The sequence below is a fragment of the Nicotiana tabacum genome, chromosome 16 (genome assembly GCF_000715075.1).
Source record: "Nicotiana tabacum cultivar K326 chromosome 16, ASM71507v2, whole genome shotgun sequence".
NCBI lineage: Eukaryota > Viridiplantae > Streptophyta > Magnoliopsida > Solanales > Solanaceae > Nicotiana > Nicotiana tabacum.
The window spans coordinates 118937425-118964180 of NC_134095.1; the positions used below are offsets into that span (position 1 = coordinate 118937425).

The 26756-nt window shown below is 35.2% G+C and overlaps 3 protein-coding genes across 20 annotated transcripts; 1 reads left to right on the plus strand and 2 right to left on the minus strand.

Moving 5' to 3' along the window:
• Nucleotides 1-90: 90 nt before the first annotated feature.
• On the minus strand, nt 91-17646 carry LOC107827756 (pentatricopeptide repeat-containing protein At5g66520). Of its 18 annotated transcripts, none has more exons than XM_075233289.1 (9): nt 17214-17626; nt 16150-16481; nt 15897-15971; nt 14744-14826; nt 14417-14502; nt 14274-14333; nt 9238-14185; nt 8101-9139; nt 91-8005 (listed from the first exon to the last, which is right to left on the minus strand). In XM_075233289.1, the coding sequence occupies exon 9, from the start codon at nt 1718-1720 to the stop codon at nt 134-136; it is 1587 nt and encodes a 528-aa protein (XP_075089390.1). In that variant the 5' UTR covers nt 1721-8005; nt 8101-9139; nt 9238-14185; nt 14274-14333; nt 14417-14502; nt 14744-14826; nt 15897-15971; nt 16150-16481; nt 17214-17626; the 3' UTR covers nt 91-133. The 18 variants fall into 18 exon arrangements, with proteins under 18 accessions (XP_075089390.1, XP_075089386.1, XP_075089394.1 ...); XM_075233285.1 differs by having other exon boundaries at nt 8101-8802; nt 9015-9139; nt 9238-14333; nt 17214-17625; XM_075233293.1 differs by lacking the exon at nt 14274-14333 and having other exon boundaries at nt 9238-9312; nt 17214-17635.
• On the minus strand, nt 9963-12220 carry LOC107827751 (uncharacterized). The gene is made up of 2 exons (XM_016654937.2): nt 11409-12220; nt 9963-11289 (listed from the first exon to the last, which is right to left on the minus strand). The coding sequence occupies exons 1-2, from the start codon at nt 12218-12220 to the stop codon at nt 9963-9965; spliced, it is 2139 nt and encodes a 712-aa protein (XP_016510423.2).
• Nucleotides 17647-17868: 222 nt separating the features above from the next.
• On the plus strand, nt 17869-22145 carry LOC107827758 (putative inactive purple acid phosphatase 2). Its single transcript, XM_016654955.2, has 2 exons — nt 17869-18743; nt 20487-22145. The coding sequence occupies exons 1-2, from the start codon at nt 18045-18047 to the stop codon at nt 21744-21746; spliced, it is 1959 nt and encodes a 652-aa protein (XP_016510441.1). The 5' UTR covers nt 17869-18044; the 3' UTR covers nt 21747-22145.
• Nucleotides 22146-26756: the final 4611 nt, after the last annotated feature.

Here is a 26756-nt window from a genome sequence, read left to right on the forward strand (position 1 = left end):
AGGCTATTATTCATTGAGCTTCATACCGCGCGTCAGATGATTTTTGGAATTTCTCGGTTCTCAAAAAATAAATAGAAATTGTAAAAAATGCATCGAGAAACAAATAATATAATTCAGAAAACCAACAAATATATCAATTATCAGAAACATGTATTACATCTGCACTATAATCGAATTGATTGTTAATAGTCTCCAAAAGTTCATGGATTCGAATCAATTGAGGGTGAGTTTTCTCTGCTGCAATGAACTCATGAACAACACCATTGATCTCAAGGGAGCTGCAACCTGGTACCTTGTCTATATATTGGCTTTTCATCTTCTTCCTTATCCTTCTTGCATTATCATGTTTACCTGCTGCAACATAAATATTTGAGAGTAGAACGTATGCTCCGCTATGCCTTTCTAATTGCACAATCCTCTCAGCAGCGGATTCAGCCAAATCGACTAGTCCATGATTCCCAAAGGCACTTAATAATGCTCTCCAAGCTATGGCTTCTTCAGAAGGAACACTCGAATTAGGCATGTTTTGGACTATGTTCTTTGCTTCCTTTAGCAGCCCGGCTTTGCTGAGGACGTCGATAATGCATCCATAATGTTCACCTTTGGGCTCAATATGATACACATTACACATAAGATTCAACATATTTAGACCTTCATTTGCCATGCCTGCATAACTGCAAGCAGTAAACATTGAAACAAATGTAACACAATCCGGCTTAATCCCGGTACTTTGCATCTCATTGAATAACTTTAGGGCCTTAAAACCATTTCCATTCATAGCAATTCCTGATATCATAGCATTCCAACAAATAAGGTCTCTTTGAGGCATTTCATCGAACAGTTCCTCTGCTATATCCACGCAACCACATTTCGCATACATATCAATAAGAGCAGTACCTAATTTAAGACTCATTGACATTCTTAACTTCTCCACATATTTATGAATCCAAATTCCAATATCAAGAGAACCCAAATGAGCACAAGCAGAAAGTACACTAACAAAAATGGCTTCATCAGGACCAATCCCAGCCATTTGCATTTGCCTAAACAATTTTAGCCCTTCTTTAAAATTATTATTTAGTACATAACCAGATATCATAGAGCCCCAAACTCCTCTATCTTTCACTGGACATTCCTCAAAAGTTAATCTTGCTTCATAAACATTCCCTCTTTTTGCATACCCAGAAATTAGAACAGTCCAAGACACCACACAATTGCAAGGAATCTCATAAAAAACCAATCTTGCAGCTTCCACATTGTCAAAAGCAGTGTACATAGCTATTAGAGAATTGCCCACAAAAATATCGATCAAGAAACCCAATTTCAAGATTTGCACATGAACCAACTCACCAAGATTACAATTCTTCATTCTGGCACAAGCTTTCAAGACATAAGGGAGTGTATAATTATCAGGGTACATTTCAATTTTCACCATATATTTGTATACCTCTATGGTTTTATTGAGCTCGCCCTTGAGCAAGAAAGCTTTGATCATTGTATTAAAAATGCAAATTGTGGGTTCTTGTATTTGTTCAAAGATTTTCCATCCATAAGTTGGACTACCAAGATTAGGGTGTGAACAAAAAGCCAACAGCCTGCTCAAGGCAAAGCTATTTTGCCCAAGTCCACATGTGATTACTTGGGCGTGTGATTGCTTGAGTTGCTTCATATTCCTGCAACTCTCTAGTAGAAAAAGGCATCTTTTTGTGCATATTGACATTAGCCTTTGCTAACTTTTCATTACAGAAGAGGAAAGGCGTTTTATTGTAGCAGAATATTCACTCTAATACTACTGCAATTGCTGCTAGAGTGAGAGATTAACGTACATATTTTAATTAGTTTTTAAAATATGTAGATACGATTTGACTTTTATATAATCAAATAAAAAATATTTTACACTATCAACTCTCATACCATGGCTTCATCATACTTTTGATAGTCATGGCTACTGTAGACAATAAATTTACGTCAATAAAATAATCGAGAACGAAAAATATTGTAATAATTGTAGTTTATTTTAAATAATTTGAGTGTTATAATCTCTATGAATCCTCTAATTCTTCTTTCTAATAATAAATAAATTCAAGTGCCTTTGAGCTTGATCTTAAATCTATATTTGTTGCCAAGAACGATGATCTTGAATTCAACTAGCACGATTTGATTTGAACTCATACTCCTTGAATGTTGATTTGTTCTTGAGTTTGAACTTGAACTTGATCGCTTGAAGCTTGAAACTTATAGAGAAATTTGCGGCATTTGAGTAACGAGCTCTCTCTTGCTTCTTGTTATAACTTTTCGTGTCTTTTCTGAGTTATGAAGACCCCTATTTATAGTTGTGGAAGAGAAGAGTTGTGATGAGAACAAACTCTTTCCGACCAATCAGATTGAAGCGTGACAAAACCACATTTGATTGGCCAGAACATGTCACTTGCACATATGGTGCAATTTCAACGGCCTTTTAATTTGACTTGGCATACCTTGTCATTTTGACATGTGGCACGATCCTATTGGCTCTTTCATTTGACTTGGCGTGCCACATCATTTGACACGTGACACCAAATTGGGCTTCTAGGAATACCACATCTTGTGCCTAATAAAGTGAGTTCATCACATACTTAATCCAATTAGCACAATAAATTTAATTGGACCAAAATATCTAGAATTTAAGATATAATTCATATTATTTTATCAATTTAAATTTGATAAAACTTAAATGCTATAAGCTTTAAAGACTAGACTTGAAGTATTAAGGAAGACAATTTGTATCTTCCTTCTTACCCGTACTTTCATGGATTAATTCATGCACCCCCTTTCCACTTGTAGCATAAAATGACTAATTATGTCAAATTAAGGAATAAAGTAATAGCTTTACTTGCTATTACTTTAGAAGTAGTATATCAAATAGATGGCTCAATTTAAATGAAATGATCAGCTGTGCTAATTGATTTCACAAGGTTTGTACGTGACCTCTTTGCATTTGAAATTCTATTGAAGAATTTCTTTTGTTTTTTCATTCACATGAAGTAGTAAGACAACTATGCTTTCATTTTTAGTTTCCAACAAAATAATGTTCTTTCCATCCACGTAGATAATGGAAATTTGCAGAGGCCTCAACTTGATCTTCGGACAACCATAAGAATAGAGTACTTTTAAAATATGTCAACCTTACCCACGTAATCGAACTGTAGTTGTCGAAGGATTTGACTTCTTGCATGCCGATAGTAACACTCCTGTTAGGATATTTTCCTTAATTTACTAGAACTAGAACTAGAACTATGAATATCCTTTCTCCAATTTGCATGTAACTAGGAAACATCATCGACTTGAGAGTCAAGTCCTTTTAACAGACAAACTAATTGGATCCCACATCGGCCAAATTATTTTCCGCTACCCTCCAATACATGCATATATAGACGTATGTTATTTCCTTCCAAACACTAATTTGCAGTATTTGCAAGCTTGTTCAATGTTCCTTGACAGGTAAACGTTTTTCTTTTTCCACTTTTATTTTTTGTGTTTTCTCTTTGAACACTTGGCGAACTTTGAAGACTTGGGTGGACATTTTAAACTTCAACTTAAAAATTAGTAGACTTACAGACTTGGAGGGATTAAATATTTCAACTTGAAGACAGGAAAATTTGAGGACTTCAACTTGAAGGTAGTTGGACTTAAAGATTTGGCAAACATGAAGACATAGTAAATCCATGTACTTCAATGCAAATACTTGGTAAGCCTCCTAAAAGACTATAAGTGTCCCATTAAAGACACTGGTTTACCATGGAGGCTTGCCCCTCTCTAAATCATATGAGATCCAAAGTGCTTGCCCCTCTCTAAATCATATGAGATCCAAAGTTTAACAGAAGAATGATATTTCAGCCCGATTTTTCAAGTGTTGGTTGAACGAGTTACTTCCGTCATATTTCATTTGGACAACAATTGGGGCAATATGTATCTTTTAAAATTATACGACTGAACTTAGAATGAAACACTAAGCTGCTTACGTACCTCGGTGAAAAGGATCAAGTTGTACCGTAGTTTAAAATGGTGATTTTTTTTAGTGTCTTAACTTTTTTCTAGGCCGCTCTTTCGAGGTTTTCAACTTATCAAACTTTTCTTTTTGGACTGTACACAGTTCATACTCTTGCTGGCTAGGAGTAACATGCAGTTTATGCTCTTGCGTTAAGGAGCGTAGCAACTTGCAATTTAAGCACATATTTTGAGAAGCTTTATAACTTGAAGATTTTGCTCAAATTTAAAGAGCTTCTTGACATAAACTTTAGGCTCGTACGTCCAGGAGCTTAGCGACTTGAATTTATAAGCTCGTATTTTGAAGAGTTTTGCAACTTAAAGATTTTGCTCAAATTTGAAGAGCTTTATGACATGCAATTTAGGCTCGTGCGTCCAGGAGCTCAGTTATTTGAAGATTTAGCTTACGTTTCGACATGCTTCGCAACTTGAAGACTTGCTTAATTTTGAAGAGCTTTGCAACTTGAAGTTCGACTGGAATTTGAAGAGCTTCGTGTCTTGAATATTTAGCTCAAAGTTGAAGAGCTATGCAACTTGAAGTTTGGCTCAAATTTAAAGAGCTTTGTGACTTGAAGTCTTTGCTTGACTTTGAAGAGCTTTCGACTTGAGTCTTTTGATCGAATTTGAAGAGATTTGAGACTTCAACACTTTGCTCGAATTTAAAGAGCTTGACAACTTGAAAACTTTGCTCGAATTTGAGGAGTTTTACGTCTTGAAGATTTAGTTCAAATTTAGGGAGCTTCGTGACAAATAGTATAGACTCATGTGGAAAGAAGCATTACAACTTGCAGTTTACGCTCGTGCATTGAGGAGCATAACAACTTGCAGTTTAGGCTCGTGCACTGAGGAACATCATAACTTGTAGTTTAGACTCATGCATTGAGGAGCATTATAACTTGTAGTTTATGCTTGTGCATTGAGGAGCATAGTGACATGCACAGACTTTTCGGTTTCATTCTCATATGAAAACTTCATCGTAAGACTTAAAGACATATAGCCCTTGGTCTCTACTTTTGACCATACTTAGTTCCATGTTATGAGCACAAGTTGCTAGTTCTTTAAATATTTTGGACTTTATGCCTTGTAAAATATAGCAAAGACCCCAATGCATGTCTTGAATGCATATTTCGATGCCAGAAGTTTCGCTAAGGAGATATTTGAAGTTGAGGCTTAAGCTCCTCTAGCGGTTGATGAAGTCAATAACTGGCTCATCCTTTCGTTGATAAGCATTTGTAAGTTTGATCATGCTTACGATGCATCTTGTTCCATAGAAACGGTTGAGAAACTCATGCTCTAACTGCTCCCAACTATCCATGGAACTAGATTCGTGATTTGTGTACCAACCGAACACATTACCTTTGAGAGATCGAACAAACTGTTTGATTAATCATCGTACATACCTGCATTATTGCAAGTTTTAACAAAGCGCGCTACATGTTGTTTTGTATTTCCCTTGCCATCGAGTTGTTGCAACTTAGGAGGTTGATAACCAACATACATCTTCAAGTTATCAATTCTTTGCGTATACAGCTTTGCATATGTGAGAGATATTTTGGACGAAGACCCTGGATTATCTTTGATAGCCTCCATGATGAAGTCCTTCAATTTCTCAACGGGAATAAGACCTTCAGCAGAGACTTGGATCTCCTTGGTTGTTGTTGCTTGCTTTTCGGAGGGGTCTTCTTTCTCTTGTGACCTTTGAAAATTTAAAGGTGCTTCTGTTGATTCTCCTTCTACTATGATATCCAACTTATTTGTTAACTTGAAAGGCTTAGCATCTTGATCTTGCACGCGCTCTGACAAGCCTTCAACTGTTTTTGTCAAATTTTCAAGTGTTTCTTCTATAGTAGAAGCTTCAATAATCATTTCTTGCATGATCACTGTAGATGATGAAGAATATCTATTGGACTACTACTACTCCCTTCGAGTCTCCTCGCTGTGGTGGTTGATGAAAAAGAAGAAGAAGTAGTATGGGGTTGGGGAGAGGGACAAGAAAGGGATCCAATTTGGTGAAAAAGTAGTTGGTGGTGACGAAGAAAAGATGTTTGGGGGAGGGGGAGGACGGTCTGATTTGGTTTTTGCTTTTTTATTAGTATTATCTTTTTTAAAGAAAATTAACTATAGGTAAAAAGATTCAAAAATTACCTGTGTCATTTTTTATTTGTTAATTTACCACATCGGCAAGTGTAATTCACCCACAAGATCTGTGGAGCATAAGTGTGCATAAGACACGCTACAAACAATTTGAGGTGCTTACTAGGCAAATGGATCTGTTGGGGTGTCTATTTGGTCATAATTCAGAAGGAATAATTTAAGGGGACCATTTATATATGTTGTTTTGTATAAATAAATTATTACTTACATGTTTGGATTAGTGGCGGAGCCACCTTATCCAAAGGGGTGTCAACTGACACCCCTTCGTCCGGAAAATTACACTGTGTAGTTTGATAATTTTTATTTTAAATGTATATATTATTATATGTTGACTCCCCTTGACTTCTTCGTGTATTTACTTCTTTATATTTTGACGCCCTTTAATAAAAATTCTGGCTACACTACTGGTTTGGATAAAGTACTAAAACTGATAATATAATTAATGTGTTTGGATAAAAAAGTGTGGATAAACTATTTTTGAAAAGAAAAGGAGGAAAACTAATATAGAATGTAAAAGGAAGTTAGGAATCTTATTTTGGTAAAGATATTCTTATAGTTGGAAAAAATTATTAAGAATGAAATACTTAAAAATTTAGTAAAATTAAAAGAGCTGATAAGCTGAAAAGTCATAAGTTGGGAGTAACATACTTAGAGAGGGTATTTGGATTGGCTTTTAAGCTGGTCAAATCAACTTTTAAGTTCTTTTTTAATTTTTTCAGTGTTTGGCAAAGTCAAAAAATGCTTAAAATAAGTTAAAAACTACTTAAAACAAGCCAAAAGCAATAAATTGGGCAACCCCAACTTATTATTTTTTGGCTTAAAAGCTATTTCTGCTAAAAAACTACTTTTTTGAAGTTAATCCAAATGGAGTTTTATAGATTTTAGCTGATTTTGGCTTATAAGCTTTAAGATATTTATCAGATGCATAGGTAAGTCAAAAAATGCTTATAAGTCAGTTTGACCTGCTCATAAACTTAGTTAATCACCCTCTTAAAAAAAATAAAAGTACTCTCTTTACCTTTTTTATGTGATGGTTTTTGACTAGACAAGTATTCACCCTCTAAAATAAGAAAATAGAAGTATTTTCTTCACCTTTTTATATGATGTACTAGACGGATGTAGCCCGTGCCAGCACGGGCCTAATGAAACTTTTATTTGGGAGGTACTCCGAGAAGCACTTTGTCCTCTACATTTTTTGATTGCCTGCATCATAAGAGCACAGGAAGAGATATGTGTACCAGCAGGTTGACCCTAGAGATAAATCCTAGGTAAATATAAGAAAATATCTAGTCATTGATAAGTACATAAAGGTTTCCTAGGAAATTTCATATTTTTCTGCCTTAGATCTGAGTCCATAAGAACTATTTCCCCTGATCCCCCTAATCCATAAATAAGAATGATGAAGTCTAGTATACATTCTAACATTGAAAATAATCTCAAACATTCTTATCCTAGATAATGATATGGACATACTGTGTATAGTTAATTAAGATTACGTCGTTAATTTGTCAAATAAATGTGCTTCAGTCAGGTGCTCACTTTAATATTTTGGCACCATTTTGGTGAATAACTAATGAAATAATATAGGAAATCGGTATTGAAGTGAGCATTCACTTCAAAAGTGGTTTAAGTCATCAAATGACAGTACTCTCCTTCGAGACATACATTATTAACCTAGTCTTACTCGCTCTAACCTCCTTGCCTGTTTTCGTTTCTTTCTTTTTTGAGATACCTGCCCTGCTGTCTCTGCTCTCGTTTGGGCCCCAGGAATCCCTTGCTTTTGGCTAAGGTCTTTATTTACCTTTTTTCATTCCGCCCCTCAAAACTACAAATTAACAAAAAGGACCAACCCATAATTAATGGTCATTGAGCAGTTCGTAAAGATATATAAATGATGTGTGTCGTCATATTGATGCATACCTCATGCTATCTTCAGAGTCATTTGAAGAACAATCAAACTCTGCTTTGTTATCAGTGAGCAGATCTTATACAAACAATCAAGACGCATCCAACCTCCAGGAAAAATCCAAAACATAGCGCAAGAAAGAAACAAACATGGTAGAAAACTTACCAGACTTAACAAGCACAACAGAGGTAGAACATTATAGCAACAAAAATATAAAAAAATCATGAAAAATCAAAGAAGCCCAGAAAAATTGAAAAAATCACCCAGTGAAAGATGACACCTTTGATCTCTTGAAGTCGCAAAGCAAGAAGAAAATAACAGAGAGCAGTGAAGGAGAGAGAAATAGATGAACTGGACAACAATAAAGAGTCATATCTTAAACAACGAATCTACACGTGTTTTAATAAAATAAAAGTGTAGTACGGGTGTTAATTCCCCAATGAAAAGTAAAATTCAAAAAGCAAAATATAAAGTATTTTGTATAGCCTAGGAGTCATCATTTTCTGGTCCAAGATATATTTTTTTTATATGAAGTATAATGTTGAGAGTAGCGTGACAGAAGAAATATTGAGGTTTAACATTGAAGAGGTTGACATACTTGCTAGAAGTATCTTCCTTTCACTCGAGAATTTCATCAAATACATTGACCGCATCAATGTTCTTCTGTTGTTTCTACTACCTTTTTTATCCTGGCAGATACTTGCTGAGGCAAGAATCTACAAAATCACAAAATCACAAAACCTGTGAATCAACAATCTCTGAGGAAAATAGAATAAGACAATTACATGCTCAGCAAGAACATAACTCGACAACATACAATAAAAATTGAACCATTGGCACCATCAACAGAAAGACACCTAAAAAGCTTCGCCAAATCAACATAATAAATGTTGTTGAGAATATGAATACTCATTGTGAATGTACAGACCTTTAGTTGGTCCAAATACGTTAAGCAGGATGCTAACCACAACCAATGAAAGTTATTATTTATGTTCTAATTGTTCAAATCCCCACAACTTTGGAGCGAAGTGAGTTCAAATGTCAATGCAATTCCTAATTAATAAAAGAGACAAAAGAAAGTAGAAGTTAGTCACAGTAAAGGTGAAGTTGGTAAGAATTTTGATACATATACATATAGTCAGTGATCTTACTTTTAAGAGATAGTAAATGCTCCTCATTTGTCCGGAGTTGAGATTGACTGTGTTGTAGCATACCTCCAATTCTTTCTGATTTTTCACAAAAGAATCAGTATGTAGAGTATTCTACAACAGTTAGGTGACAATGAATCTGATAGAAAAAGAAAGTTTAAAACAACCACCAAGTTTTTTAAGTACATCACCAAGCAAGTGTCTAAATGATATGAATACATGAGCTATAACACCGGTTTTTATTTTCTGTTAGTAATAGTTATTTTTTTTCATCATGCAGTACTTATAATATTCTAAAATATTGGCATGAAAGAACCTAATATTGTTGATGCAAGAAATGCATTTGGATTATCAAATTATATTGAAGCAAGAAAAAGAATGCAAGATAGATGAACAAAATGAGACAGAGATGGAATACACTATACATACCATAGAAACAGTAAAATCAAATAGATACAACATTGATCTATTTGTTGCATATCAGAAAACTTTTCCATTTTTAGAACATTCAAAATTTAGCAAGAATTTGCAAGCAAATAAGTTAACTGCGCAAAAAAGTTGTTTCAACAAGAATCATTAAATGAACAATAAGCACACAGGGAAAGATAAAAATACCTCTGTAACAATATTAGAGTAACTTCTAGGATTATGCAAAACCTGAAGCCAACTTGCCATGAATTATGTGAGCATAGTACAGAACAGAAGTTGGGGCCATCCTCGGGAACTATTTATGCAAAAGCTTTTTGAATGATTTCATCATATACTATATTGTAAGTTGAATGATCATCATCACTATCTGTTGCAGGTGGTCGAATTAATAGCTTTACACAATTAGAACTTTTTTCTCTTGATAGCACTACGTAGAGCTGACCGTGTGAAAAAACAGGTTCGTATAAATAAACTCCCACGAAGTCCAACGTTTGACCTTGAGCTTTATTTATTGTCATAGAAAAACATAATCTCAAAGGAAATTGTGTTCTTTTGAAAGGAATAGGCAATTTTTCATCTACTGATGATAATAATGGTATTCCAGGAATAAATACATGTGTATTCTTAAAGTCCCCAGTGACAATTTTAGCACTTATAACATGTTTGCGAAGATCACAAGATATAAGTCGTGTACCGTTGCATAAACCTTCACATGGATTTAAATTTCGTAACAACATAACAGGACAATTCTTTTTCAAGGTTAATTTATGGGGAGGTAAACCAACAGGATGTAAAGTATGCAAAAAATCTTCATATTGACTTTGATCGTTTGCTTCAATAGTCTCATCAAATGCAACGTATGTTTTAAGATTACCAGGAAATTGAGCTATGAGCAAATCATTTATTTCATCGACAAAGTCATTTTTGGTTGTCAGAATTACACGAGAAGTCATAGAAAATGCATCAGAAAAACATGTATGTAGATTTGGATAAGTAACTCTAAATAACAGATCTAATGATTGATTTTCATAAACGAAAAGGATAACAAAACAATCAGGGATTTCAATTTTGTCATGGCTATTTGTTTTTTCTTGTCTATTTCCTATTCTCATCAAATATTCACAAAACGTAGGATCTGTTTTTGCATGCATATTCTCTGATAATTGTAGTTTTTCGAGTCGATTCCAAATTTCAAAATATAATAAGCTTTGTTGAATAAAATCTTCTTTTTTTCCACTCCTAACAACTGGGAGAGTTTGTCTAAAATCTCCATCGAAAACGATCACTTTTCCTCCAAATAGAGCATTTGTATCCATTAAATCCTTCATCAGAATATCAAAAGTTTCTATCACTTTCTTTTTCGCCATAGATACTTCATCCCAGAAAATTAGTTTTGCATCACGTATTAAAGTTGCAAGTGCGCTTTGCTTACTAATATTGCAAGAATATTGTTCATCGATATCAATAGGAATTTTAAAACGAGAGTGAGCAGTTCGTCCTCCTGGGAGGATCGAAGCTGCAACACCTGAACTTGCTGTTGCTAAAACGACAAAATCTTTTGATCGTACATCAACTAATAAAGCACGGTATAGAAAAGTTTTTCCAGGTCCATCAATGAAAAATGCTCTTGATTTGTTAGAAAATATTCTATTAAGAATTGTGTCATATGCTTTTCGTTGTTCGATATTTAATTCTCTCTAGAAGCAAATCTTCTTCTCTAACAATGATGTTTCTTTCAAAATGACACATTGGTTTCTCTCACAGCAGCTGAAGGTTTAATTTTCTCAGGAATCAGATTATATTCATTAATATCATGTCCCATCAAATGTAAAATATCATTGATATGATTTAAAGCCATAAAACAAATATCTTTAGCATTCATGTTAGGTAGAATCTTAAAATCTTCGGACATTGAATCTTCAAATTGTTTCCAAAGTTCTGTTGGATTAGCAGGATTACAGTACACCAATAATGTTGCAAACAAAGGCCTTAAACTATATGGCATTTGATAATTTGTAGCTTCAAACATACATTCAACTAAGTTGTTATCACAGTGTAATAATCCTCTTTTTTCTGCGGCCTCTCTAAATGTACTACAACATTTGCCGTCAACTTTACATAAGTCCTGATATGATTTTGGTCCTCTAACGTTCATCAATAATAATATAAGAAAATATCTTTCTCCTTCTGTTGGATGACATGTTACAACACGTCCAATTACAATACGTTGTTTTTGACGTGTCCACATTTTTTCCTTAGGTGACCATACAAAGTACTCAGGAAATTCTTTATATAATAATAACAGTTGCATAACATCTTTATCTGTTCTGTTCATAACAAAAAATTCAGTTAACATTGTTTTTCGAATCATTGGATTACTCAGTATTCTATCAACATTTTTAATACTTTTAAAAGAGACAAATTGTTGTCCTTCCAAATGTAATTGAAGGTGAAAAACACTTGGAGTCATTTCACTTATGGGAAAACCAAATAATCGCCATGCAGCTTCCGGAGGAGAAACCCATCTAACAGATTGATATTCTTTTATTTCATCCATGTTTGTATCTGTATCATTATCATGTATATGAAATGCAATTTTATCGTGTCCTTCGCAAATATATTTGTAAATATATTTCACTATTTTAATATCAGAACAAACTTCAATATTCATATGACAATTATACTTTCATAGCAAAAATGGATTATATGGAACAACCCAAGAATTATCCAGAAACTCACCTCTTACTTCTACAGCTTCTCCGGTTCTTCTCCTTTTGTATATTGGATATGAATTCTTCCCTTTTAATGTTTGTTTAGCAAACTTTTGGATACTTGAATTTGCAGTTATTATTTTTTATGCAAATATTTGTAGGATTTAACTTTTCACAAGGACCATGCATCATATGTTTAATAACAAGTGAATAAAAATCGCGATCTTTTTTAGAATCAGGCAATTCTGCACAAATAAATTTATCATAGGATTCAGGAGTCAATAATTTGTGTTCATCAGCAAGTATAATAAGAAAATGAGCATGTGGAAGACCACGTTTTTGAAATTCTATAGTATACATGAATGCTGCAACGCTTCCAAAGATTTGTCTTTTTAATATATCCGTCTTTAATTCTTCTACCTTTGCTCTGAAAACTCTACTAACTAAATCAGGTTTGTTCTGTACTTCATCAGCCAGTGATAAATGTTCTTTTATTTTTGGCCAAGAAGGATTACATGTCATTGTTATAAAGAAATCAGGCTTTCCAAAATATTGTACCAATGCGATAGCATCCATGTATCGCCGGCGCATGTCCCTTGGTCCCCCTATAAATGTAACAGGGAGGAATGTTTTCTTTCCAATTTTAGAGGCTTCCCTTTCACCACATCTTAAAACATCAAGGAGTCCTTGCAATACTTCAATTCTAAATAAATCTGGATTAAATGAAAAGAAGTCTAATCTTTGCGTTTCAAGCTTTATATATACATCTACTATAAATTGTTGGAATATTCTCCCACAGTGTAGCACTTCATTTGTTTCATTATCTCTTAGTTGAAATTTGTAACAATAATACTCTCGACAAGACACTGTATCTCTTTTTCGATTTCCTTTTTGTAGTGATTTATCTTCCATATCAAGAAATCCATCAACTGAACACATATTTGATATACTGGGCAATTGTTCATGTTCACAGTAAGCTCTACGTTTCGTCACATTTTTTGTCTGAACAATTTTTTTGATACCACAATGCCATCCATTTTCACCGAAGGGAAATAATAATGGATACTGCAACGGATCATAACATCCATAATAATAATGAACTAACCGAACTCTATTACTGTGGGTATAAATTCGAATATGTGGTGCAAATGTATCTCTAGGATTTTCTTCAAGCAATAATGCCACAATCTCTGATGTACTGGGTAAGTTATATGTTCATTGATCTAAGGTTGAGTGACATTTAAGAGCAATATAGAAATCAGATAATTGAGGAACATTTAAGAGAGATCTTAGGAAAATAGTATACGGATTTACCTTCAATATGTCCATCAACTTTTTCACTATTGATTTATTAATTCTTGTCGAACATGCCATCCTATTGGCTAGCTCATTATCATGATCGTAGAAGTACAACTGTAAATTCCTAGGATTTTCATTGGAAGGAACTAAATCTTCTATAAAATGATACATTTGCCCTTGGACTCTAAATGTGTAGATACCACAATTTCTTCTGGCTAGCTCTTTATCATACTTGACACCAAGTGAAGTAAATGCAAACATGTTATTGTATGTTCTAATATAAGTTCGAAAATTTTCAGATTCTTCAGTATTTCTAAAGTATAACTCCGATAATTCAGTTGGCATTTTATGAGATGTCAACCTTCTTGAACCACTGTTACAACAAAATCTTGGAGGTTCATATTCAAATTTCTTTGCATGACAAAATTGACAATTTGGGATCCTTTTAAGAGCAACATACTCACTTTGTTGCTCTTTACTGACCAGGCACATCTTTTTGGCCCGCCTATGAGCTGAATATGTAAGAAGTATCATTAGAAAAAAAGGAGCACCAAGGCATACGTATGGTGGACATTATTGTAACATTAAGTTTGTGCAAACCTTTGATTGGTACGGTGTTCAAGGTAACATGGCGCACGTTAGATGTACCCGATGTGGACCCTATTGTACAAATAGTCACAATTTACAGTAATATATAAACAATATGTCATTCTGAAAAGAGTATGATCTGAATGTAGGTTTACCTGTTTCACGAATGATAGGGGGGGGGGTCCAATGTACCCTTTCCTTTGTCTAAATTAGCTAGTCATACAAGCTTGATAGCTACCGACTGGTAAACAAAATAGCCAAAATGTTTAAAAGCGTACAACAAACCCTCAATAGATGCAAAATAGTGTGTAAAAGAGCACGTAGTATTTATGTCTTTTAGTTTATAGATACATATAAGATAAGCTATGATATTCAATCTCCAAGCAAAATAAGCATCGTTATATTAATAATATTCTTCGTATAAATATGAGTACAACAATATATAACCAAAAAAGTAGCGAAAAAGGTTCTCGTATGGTTACCTGTTTCACAAATGATAGGGGGATCCAATATATCTTTGCCTTTTTCTAAATTATCATGCGATGTAGCCGTGCAAGCTTGATAGCTGACAAGTGGTAAACAGAATAGCGAAGACGTTTAAAAGCGTACAGTGAAGCCTCTGTAGGTGCAAAATAGAGTGCAACAGACCACATAGTACTTAAGTATTTTAGTTTATAGGCACATATAAGATAAATAAAGTATGCCGGCAGCTGGTAAATAGAATAGCCAAGACGTATAAAAGCGTACAACGAAGCCTCAGTAGATGCAAAATAGAATGTAAAATAGCAGGTTGTATTTTTGTATTTTACTTTTCTCCGAGCAAAATAAATAAGTATCCTTGTATTATAACACTAATTGGATCAACTTTGCTGATAGGTATCATGCCATTGAATGGATGTTTAGATGCACCTTTTATGAGCCAAACATATCAAACATTTCCTATTGAATGCAGGATTGAAAACCGCTATAATTCATAGGCAAGCGAAAAATAATTGCGATCTTCAACAGGGAGATTCCCCAATTTATATCATTTCAAACTCAACAGAATATGAAAATATCCAAAATAATCACTGAGGTAACACTTTTAGAATTGCTATTGGACTTGCTCACCAGCTTTTGTCGTATTTGGATCTAACAAGTGACAAACACCTCATCAAGTTTGGGCTAACAATCAGGACTCTAGCACAGGCACATAGAATTGACGCACAAGTTTTATGGGACTTCATTCATGGTAAAACCATGTAGTTGATAAATATTGTTTACATCATCTTGAATCTGGTTATGTAAACTTGGGGAACATGGATTGCTGATCATTTAATTTGATGGCCATTGCCTCAACAAATATGCAGCTATCTAAGCCAAGATATTAAAATTCGAAATAGCGCCACTTTTAGCTATTGAAGACTCAAAAGGCATCTAACCAAGTGCTACAATAATGGCACTGCAAGTATTTCATAACAGACATCTTTAGCCATTAATGTTGGACACAACGTCTGACTTGTAAAGTGGCTTATCTATCTTGCCATTGAACAGAATTAAGCACTTCTATAAAGCACTAAAACATGATGGATGTAGAGCACTCAAGTTGATCCAGAAACATCATATCCAATACTACCGAAAGATAAGACATCTAACCTGAGAGATCTAATATAATCTTTCCTTTTTCTAAATTACCCCGCGATGTAGTCGCGCAAACTTGATGGGTGGTAGCTGCTAAACAAAATAATGAAGAATTTTAAAAGCGTACAGTGAAGCCTTAATAGGTGAAAAATAGACTGCGACACATATAAGATAAATAAGATATCATACTAAGTCTCCAAACAAAATACATAAGCATCGTTGTATTAATAATATATATGGTTTATAAATATGATTGCAATAATATAACCTTTTTCCGGAAGGGAAGGAGGTTCTTGTATGGTAAGAGCAGTTTGTTTCAGAAATCGTGCTTTGTTCCAATACTCTGAGACAACAACAATCGGACTTTGAAGAAGGTTGTGCTTTGCAGAATCTTGTCTTCTTATACGTCGCGATAGCAACAGTGCTTCCCTTCTATGAGCAGATATTTGGCTTTGCCTATCACGCCATTTGAGTTGCATTGCACCCTTCATTTTTTCTGCGTGTGAGCACTTGTTTGGTTCTTTGAAATCCATCAGTTATGCAAGTTCAACTTTCCTTTTTACATGTAAATATTTCCATCTGAACTTGTCAATGGGATGTCTAAAAAAGGATAAATTATATTTTTAATATCGTGGAACATTCTATATATTACAGATTCTATCTATTATCCACCAAGTTAAGTTTTGTCATCGCACATAGGTTACTCAAATCAAAAGGATCAGCATCTTGTCCTCCCAAGTGGAGCAAGAAATTAAATTGAAAGACAAATGGTAAGCGTTTAGTAAAAACTCTGACTGATTCAAGAATTTCCTCAGTAAGAGCAAACACAACTCGACAATTAAACTTCCTGTGTAGCAAAGGCCTAGAATCCCATGATAGCGGAGAGAAACACAAGATAAGAAAATCCAAACGATAAATTCACCAAAGTAAAGCTAACAACATGAAGAGCAAGGAGAGATGGGGTTGCAGTCGCAGAGGAGTTTGAAGATTGCGAAACTTTTCATATGTTCCTAGATGAGCAAAAAAGAATTAAAATAGGATGTGTCTCTGTGCTGACCTCTTAACCATATTCTTCTAGGAAAAAATAATTTACTTCCAAGGCTGTAGAATTGAATTTTTAATAGCAAAAATCCAGTATATCATAAAACGAAAAATTAAACAGAAAGACGGAGGAAAAGGCAACGTGAATCGAATACCACACGGAATAATCTAAAAATGTGTAACCACCAAATTGATTCATTCAAGAATTTGGTCAAACACATAAAGAACAAAGTCTTAGTGTGCAGTAAAAGATGAAATAAAGAAATACAAGATAAGAAGAAGATAGCTTACAGGAAAACAAAGATCCGGCCAGGAAAATTCACTAAAGTATAAAGATAAGAACAGGAAAAGTGAAGAGAGAGAAGGTGAAAATGGAAATTTGCAGACGGTGGAGCTTTTCCTTTCTCATATAACTCGGCTGTTAACCTTTTGATCAGTGAACCTCCATCTGCCAGGTTTCTGAAAGACCTGTCTGTGTGGTACCGATAAGAACAAGAAGAGTGAGACGAGAGAAGCCAAAGAAGAGTCGAGATAATCCAAGTGAAGCCAAAAGACAGTTGAATGGAAAGACAATTTTGCCCTCAAAGTGCTAGCAAACATGTCGTCCAGGTACCTGCTAATTCCCTCTTATAAGATAGGAGAATTTGACATGTAAACCAAATAACAGGTACAAAGTACCAAAAGTATCTTTTAAACGATAATGGTAAGCGATCCATATGTCTTTTTATTTTCATTCTTCTTTAAAAAATATAAACTTTCATATTAAGTGAGTACTAACAAAAAATGCCATTAAGAGAAGAATGATATTGCTAAAATTAAGTAATTTAAAAAATAAAAATATGTCATTTTAGTAGGAATAGACTAAAAGAAGGCGGAAAATAAAATGAGACACAATACTATTACACGATCAATGATTATCTAATAATATGACCAACATTTGTGGGTGAGAGATGAATTTCAAAGAGAATATGCGTCGTTTATACCTTAATTCTCAAGTACTGTAAAAAAAGAAAAGAAAAGTTGTATTGACACGTAACTCAATTGGTCAAAAAATCCCATAACTAAACACCCTTTCTATTTCTAAAAATGCTGCAAATTTAACAGAAAAAACACCAAACACCAATGAATATGATCCCTTCACTCACCTTCTTCTTTCTCCTCTTCAACTTCTTTTCATTATCATTTTCTTCTTCACAAATCTCCATTTCTGTAACCCCAAAAACCTTATCGAAATCCGGCGGTTTTATCACAATCCAATGGGCCGGTATTCAGTCACCTTCTAAGCTTGATTGGTTAGGAATTTACTCACCACCCACCTCATCCCACGACGAATTTATTGGCTACCTTTTCCTTTCTTCCTCACCTGAATGGGAATCGGGGTCGGGATCCATTTCCATCCCTTTAGTCAACCTTCGATCCGGGTACCAGTTCCGGATCTTCAGATGGACCGAATCCGAGGTTCTCCCCGAGCTAGTGGATCATGACCACAACCCATTGCCTCAGACGAACCATCTTCTTGCGGAGTCAGAGGAGATTGGGTTTGAGTCGGGTCGGGGCCCTGAACAGGTGCATTTGGCTCTCACTGGTCGTGAGGATGAGATGCGAGTCATGTTTGTGACGCCTGATGGGAAAGAGAGCTACGTGAGATATGGGCTGACCCGGAATGCGTTGGATCGGGTTGTGGGAACCCGGGTCGTGAGGTATGAGAGGGAAGATATGTGTGATGCTCCAGCTAATAGTAGCATTGGTTGGAGGGATCCTGGGTATATACATGATGGAGTTATGGTTAATTTGGAAAAGGGAAAGAAGTATTATTATCAGGTAATTTTCTTCAGCCTTTTGTTTTTTGAAAAAGAATATTTTTTATGTTCAGATCGGCATAAGTTTCTGCTCGGTGTAAAAGTTATTTACGCAATCAGATAATTGCATGTATCAAATGGTAAGTTATAACATGTTAAACTACACTAATAGTGTAAAAAAAATTCATTAACATTTCAGTGTACATAACTTAAATCCAAGTTATATCAACTAGTTGAGATAAAATCTTATTACACCTAGTTGTAGATGCAGTAATTTACTTTTTTTAAGTGAGATAGATGGTTGAGTGAACTAAAGCACTGGAATGCTAATCCAGTAATCCGTTTTACCAGTTAATCGTACTGAGGGTTCGTATCCGCCTCTTTGCTTTGATGACTTGTTAATTTTTCTCAAGATTTTAAAAAACCCTTCATTTCCATAAATTATTTACTAGTATTGGAATGATATTGTTCTGAATAGAGCAAAACTCATATATATGATTCATACAGCTAGTTTGGGATTGATGTGGTGTCGATGCTATGTTCATATAGGTTATTTAGATTCATAGATTGTGGAGCTCTCTTCTGACCCTAAGGGCTAACTGGACTCACTTGAGGGGGGGGGGGGAAGATACAAAAGTTTGTTAATTTAATTTCTCAAAATCCAAATTTTCCATGTTTGTACTATTGGTTCTATTTGGTTCTTGGGTAGGTCCAGAGGGTGTTTGGGGGGTATTGGCTTTACCTTATCCTAGATGCTAATGGTTCTGAAAGCTTAGAATTTGATCCTTGCTCTATCTGGTCAGATGATCAATTTCTGGGCCAGAAACCTCAAGTCTCATCGACCCTCCACCCCCATCTTAAAAACCTTAAAGCTTGTCATTTTAGTACCCTGTCTCTCTTTTTCTCTGAAAGCTTCATTAGTAAATGTTTGGGTTACTACAACACATAAAACAACCTCTCTGCTTTTGTCTATTGCTAATCCTCTTTCAATATGATCACTTAATTTCAACACTCGTAAAAGAGGTCTCTCCAGGTCCTTAATGAAAGAATGAAAGTTGAAATTGACTTTATCATGCGCTGTCTTTACGCATGGATATTTGTTATGAGAGAACTTCTTTGCTCTAGCTTCAAACTTATTTCTTTTACCTTTTCTTACGAAGCAATGGCTGTTTAAACATTTCTCTAAACCTCTTAACTGTCTTTGCTTTAGAGTTCAGTTCACACTCAGAGAATTACATTGTCGGAGAGCAAGCTAATTTTCTTCTTACATGTACCTATATATTCTGTATTTCTTTAATTCAATAGCAAATTTACTTTCTTGGTAAGAGTTATGCTTTTACATGTAGTGGGAGGTTTGAGCAGTACACAGGCCGGTGAAGTTTTGGTTTGTTATACTGATTGTACTGACATGATAGAAAGGTTCAGGGGCTTTTAGTGACTGTATAATAGGGTGAGGCATGGTGGAATCATTTCATTTGGTCATGAGCTAATTCATGCATGTAATCTTTGTAGTGGAAATACATAGAGCCCCCAGAATTAAAATTTTCATCGACTTCACAACTATCCGCTATAGTTGAAACATCCTCTATTTAAGATTGTTTCGAAAGTTCTACTAATCTAAACTCCATCTATACAAAATCAGCTTTTTGATCCTTAATCACTATTAAAGGTAATTACAATAATTTAAAAAATTGGAAATCTTCCATTTCTTGAAGGATGTTACAGCTGCCACTGTTTATATCTCTAATGATGTATTACCATGCAGGTTGGCAGTGATTCGGGGGGTTGGAGCACCATTTACAGTTTTGTTTCACAAAATGGAGACTCTGGTGAAACATTTGCTTTCTTGTTTGGAGACATGGGGACTGCTACACCATACTTGACATTTCTTCGTACACAGGATGAAAGTTCATCAACCATTAAGTGGATTAGCCGTGATATTGAAGCTCTTGGTGATAAGCCTGCTCTTATCTCACATATTGGAGACATCAGCTATGCAAGAGGATACTCTTGGTTGTGGGATAACTTTTTTTCTCAGGTAGAACCTCTTGCATCCAGAGTTCCGTACCATGTATGCATTGGCAACCATGAATATGATTGGCCACTTCAACCTTGGAAGCCCGACTGGTCAAGCCATCTATATGGGACAGATGGGGGAGGTGAATGTGGTGTACCATACAGTCTTAAGTTCCATATGCCTGGAAACTCTTCAGAGCCGACTGGAATGCGTGCTCCCGCAACTCGGAATCTTTATTTTTCATTTGATTCGGGCCCAGTTCACTTTGTTTATATGTCAACTGAAACCAATTTCCTTCCAGGTAGTAACCAATATGACTTTTTAAAGCATGACTTGGAATCAGTTGATCGAGTAAAGACTCCTTTTGTCATCTTTCAAGGGCACCGACCAATGTACACTACAAGCAATGAAAAAAAAGATGCCCCTATAAGGGAGAGAATGCTCGTGCATTTGGAACCTCTTCTTGTGAAGAACCATGTGAATCTTGTATTGTGGGGGCATGTACATAGGTACGAAAGGTTTTGCCCTTTGAATAACTTCACCTGTGGAAGCTTGGGCTTGGATGGGGAGGAAGCAAAGGCTTTTCCGATGCACGTTGTGATTGGGATGGCTGGACAGGACTGGCAGCCTATCTGGGAGCCAAGGGTGGACCACCCTACTGATCCTATTTACCCACAGCCCGTGCAATCTCTGTACCGTGGGGGTGAATTTGGATACATGAGGCTACATGCCACAAAGGAAAAACTTACACTTTCTTATGTAGGCAACCATGACGGTGAGGTGCATGACACGGTGGAGATCCTAGCTTCAGGTCAAGTTCTGAATGGTGGTAGCCATGATGGTCGTGTGACAATGGAAGAGATGGAGTCTAATTTTTCATGGTTTGTAAAGGTTGGAAGTGTACTGGTGCTTGGAGCTTTTATGGGTTACATAGTTGGGTTCATATCTCATGCTCGGAAAAATGCTGCTGGTGAAGGCTGGAGACCAGTAAAAACTGAGGAAATATGATTACATTGTGAAATTTGGCAATACTCAAGTCTTTACAGCCATCTGCCTTGTGATAGTCTGCCTATTGCCACATAAATGAACTATAGTCAAGATGATGCTTCAGCTGGTCACTGTTAGTTAGAGAGAGAATGCATGGTCTAATAAATTCTGCATTCTGCACACCTATTGTAAATAGATAATGGGAAATTCTCTTCTTGGTCTGTTGGCTACTCCCTGCTGTTTTAGTAACTTGTTGCAACTTGTCTACCATCCTCACCTTTCTGATGAGGATTAATTAGAAATTTAAAGCCTTGTGTTTCACGATTTTAGATGTAATTGAAGGATCTTGTAGATGATCAGTGCTTGATAGAGTTGGTCTTTAGCAATTATCAAGAAATTAAAGAATACATTATTTAAGACACTATAACAAGGAAAATTCAGACAGTGACTAATCATTGGGTTTATTTGGCCATAGATTTTGCTAAAATTTATTGGGAAAACTACCCTGTATAGCCCTTCAAAATTTTAATAGCCCAAAGTTTTCCCCTTGGACCCGAAATGTCCCTCCGGCCCAATCTTATTACATCTACTAGCCCATAATCCATAAACCACCCACGCTTTTGAATTCACTCGTTTAACTCGGCTCTCTCAAACCACCTTTCTCCTCAAACACAACTTCTGCATTTTTACTCTTGGTTTCAATGTAAGTCAAAATTTCAGTAGGTTTTCCAATTTTTCTTCATAGTCGACTCTAGGTTTTTCGATTTTTGTTCATAGTCATCTTTATAATGGGGGAAAAGAAGTCTTTGAAGAAAAAAAGGAAGGTGAAGGCATCTCCAAATTCTCTGAAATTAGCTGGTAAATTAGTGAAATATAACCCTAATTTCATTAGCAATGACGATGACGATTTTGAAGATTTACCAGAATTTGGGTGCGATTTGGGGCATGCAACCCATAAATCTGTTGAAGCAATGCAAAATATCCCTAGTGAAGGAAAGCAAAATACTCCTATTGATAGAAGGACTCGTTCTCATAGCGGGACTCCCAGCGATAGAGTAACGAGGTCACACACTGCTCAGCATGTAGTTGTTGAAAAAGGCACAAGTTCCAAAAGAAAGATTAAAATAGCGAAAAAGGATGTTGTGAAGGATAAGGGTAAAGGTTCTAAAAGGAAGGCTAAAAGTGATGGGGATGATGTTCCATCAAAAAAGAGAAAAGTTCATATTGATCAAAAATGTTCTAGCTCATCTGATTTGAAGGTATTTTCTAATGATATAACTTTGACTTGTATGCGCCTAGTTTATTTTAATATGTAGAAATTTAACCAATATGGCAGTTATGTTCCAGATTTGTATATAAAATGTATCATTCTTTTTCATATTGTATATAATGTGTATCAAGTCAATAAGTAATGTGCAACTTTTGTATATAAAGTGTATCATCTATCCACATATTGTATAAGTAATGTTTAAAGTGTGTATTTGTGATTGTTATGAAGCTTATATATATTTATATTTTTGTGTTGTTTGCAGCTTTGGGATTACTATGTTCCTTTGGCTGATCATTATAGTACCCGTATGAGTGTGCATACAAACTGCAGTATAGTGGAACATTTGAAAAATAATTTGGATGATCAGCAGATTGAGATGTTTAGAAGAACATGTTTTGGTTATTTTGTGGACTTGCCCGAATTTTTTATACAGAACCAACTTATCCATTCACTATTGCTTAGGGAAGTAGTGTCACCTAAAGATAATGAGTTATGGATTAAAGTGAATAGCACCAAGTTGCGCTTTGGACTTGCAGAGTTTTGTATTATTACAGGTTTAAAGTGTAATGGTGATCCCAATAAGGATTATGAATCTATCCAGTCAAGTCGGTTGATGGAATTGTACTTTCCAAGCATGTCGAAAGTGTCTAAGAAATCGTTAACCGACTGTTTCTTAAAAAAGATGTGGAAATCTGATGAGGATGCATTAAAGGTTGCAGTATTATGTTTCATTCACAGTTTCCTGTTTTCTACTACGAACGATGATTTGATAATAAAGAATGATTTTCTGTTGGTTGAATCTGGTGATTTTGAGACTTTTGCTTGGGGAAAAGTGGGTTTTAATGCTACGTTGGGTTCAATGAAGGATAAGGTTCGTAGTAGGAGAGAGATGTACCGATATGGTGGTTTGCCTTTGGCATTCCAGTGTTAGTTTTATGAATGCTGCCCCTATACTCGCAAAAACCTTGCTTGCCGGATTGGAAATCTTGTGCCACGCATACTTAACTGGAAAGTAAAGAAGAAGGTGACGTTTAAGAGGTTGAGGAAAGAGTTTTTTCTTTTAAGTCAGGAGCAGGCAAAAGATATATATTTCTGATACATAAATTATACATTTCTGATACATGCATTATACATTTCTGATACATGAATTATGCATTTCTGATACATTTGGTGATTGCTAACTTTTATTTATTTATTTGTAGTTGGTGTTTGGTAACATTTCCCCAACAAATGATAAACAAACAAGGCTTCAATTGGATGACTTTGTCCCGGTTTGTGAAGATAAAAATGAGATTCATATTGAATCTGGAGTCGTGGCTAAAGTTAAAACAAATGCTAAGAAGCACTGCAAAAATAAGCCAGAATCACAATCTATCAACAATGAGAATCCGGATCCACAGTCCAGTAACTTGAATTCAAGCGAGAAAGAGCTGAAACTTCTGAGAAGTGAAATCAAGAAGGTACAATTCTATTTTGTCTTTGAGCAGTTTTGACAACTTAATTGATATTCGGTTTCACTTTTCCTTTTATAGGTAAACGACAAGGTTTCATCTTTGGAGAACTTAATGATTTCCTCATTTAAAAAGGTTTTTAAAGCTCTAGGTGTACGCAATGCTTCAAAGGTATTCTCATGACTACACTTATTTGTTACCTTTTACTACAATTTTACAACTTGTTGTATATTTTTTCTGAACAGGGTAATCAAAAAGATGACAACCATCATGATAAGGAATTTTCAGACAATAATTTTGGTAGTGAGGAAGCTATGGAGAAAAATATTGGCATTGAAGAAGTTGTAAAGAAAAATGTTGACAATGAGGTAAGTCTAGAGCAAACTGTTAATGTTATAGAGGGTGTGGTGAAGGATTCTATACAAGATGGTAAAAGTAGTGAAGGAGTTGGTGATGACGAAGCCTGGATTGAGGATGTCGAGCCTGAAATCACTGCAATCACCCAACAGTTTTGTGACAAAAATACTTCTAATATGGGGAGTTTGGTGGATGATTCTGTACAACTTGGTAAAAATAGTTGTGAGGAAGGTGGTGAGGACAATAGCTGGAGTAGTGATGCTGAGGCTCAAATAACTGCAATCACCCAAAAGTATTTCAATCAAAATATTGTACATGGTGATTGTTTAGGAGTGGAGAAAAATATTGCTACTATGCAGGAAGATCATATAGTTGTTGTTGATCATGACACACCTGAAATGAACCCTAGAGAAAGGAAACCAACATGGGTCATGAAGTCACCATTCATAAACACATTTGACTCTGGTGGCACCATCCAAGTTGTTGAAAACAAGCCAACTAAGTCAAAGAAGCCCATATTGACTATAAAGTATCCTTTTGAGGGAAATGTTGACAATCCTATTGATTTCAAAGTATTGTGTAAGTGAAACACTTTCATCAATAGAGGCTTAAGGACTAATGCGCCGTAAGTTTTATGTTTCAATTTTTTCTTATTTCTTTTTTTTTTCTTATTTATTTCGTGTTATGAACCATATCTTTTTATCATGATTCATCAGGGACGGTGTTTATACAGAGGCTGGCAATAAGCTAAATAAAATCTTTGAATTTGGAGTTGATGATATTGGAGAAAAAAATGGTTCTTCACATTTGCATATCCCGGCCTACCCTTGTGTGATTCAGTACGTCAACACTTTAACTGTAAAATATAAACTGGTGATATACATTTTTAGTTTTCTCATACTGTAATTTTCTGACTGTGTATATTCTTCACATTTTAGCATATTGATGTAATTTTTTACTATTTGAGAAAGAACGAGAAGTATGGTGTTGATGTTCACAACGAAGATTCACAATGACTGACTGTTGGTTTAACTGCTTGATTTCGAATTTGTACAAGGAGTTTTTGGAGAAAAATAGAGGCATGAATTTGATTACTGAAACAGATCCAATTGCTGAGTACATACTTGGGTATTTTTTAAGATGTAATGTTCCTTGGTCTACTGTTGATAAAATCCTTTTCCCTATAAATCTGTCTGATAAGTGGCACTGGATATTGGAGAGATTGTCATTCAAAGATCTGCGCATTTATGTATATGATTCCATGAGTGGCGCACGACATAATAGTTCAGTTCATAGATAAGTTGAGCCATACTCAGTGTTGCTCCCACATTTCCTTCATCGTATTAGTTTTTGGGACACAAAGGAGAATCATATGGGAATCCCCGCCAATGATCCTTTTGAGATTCATGTCGTTGATAGGTTGCCAACGCAAGATAACACGTAAATTATTATTGAATATTTCTGATTCTTATTCATTTTTTGTATATGAATTCCTATTTGGATATTATCCTAACTTTTATTCAATGTTTATGTGCTACCTTGTATGTAGTGATTGTGGTATTTATGTTGTTGCATTTGCTGAGTACATCATTCAAGGCAGCAGTATTCCTAAAGCTATTGATATTGACGGGATACGAAATCGATATGGTATATTGCTATGGGATTATGAAGTGAAGAAACAAAGAGGACATACAGCTAGTGATGATGAGTCTACTGGTAGATTGAAGGATCAGATAAAAAAGGATAACAAAAAAAAGAGCAAGTCGCATTCCGTTGTTGATGACAAGTCTTTGAAGGATAACAAGAAAAAGGGCAAGACACATGTTGGTGATGACGAGACTATGAAGGATATCAAGAAAAAGGGCAAGTTGAAGGGCAAGATGAAGTAATTTGGGATAGTTTAACAGAAATTTCACATGTAGTTTTAAGATGGAAGTAGTTTGGTTCTTATAT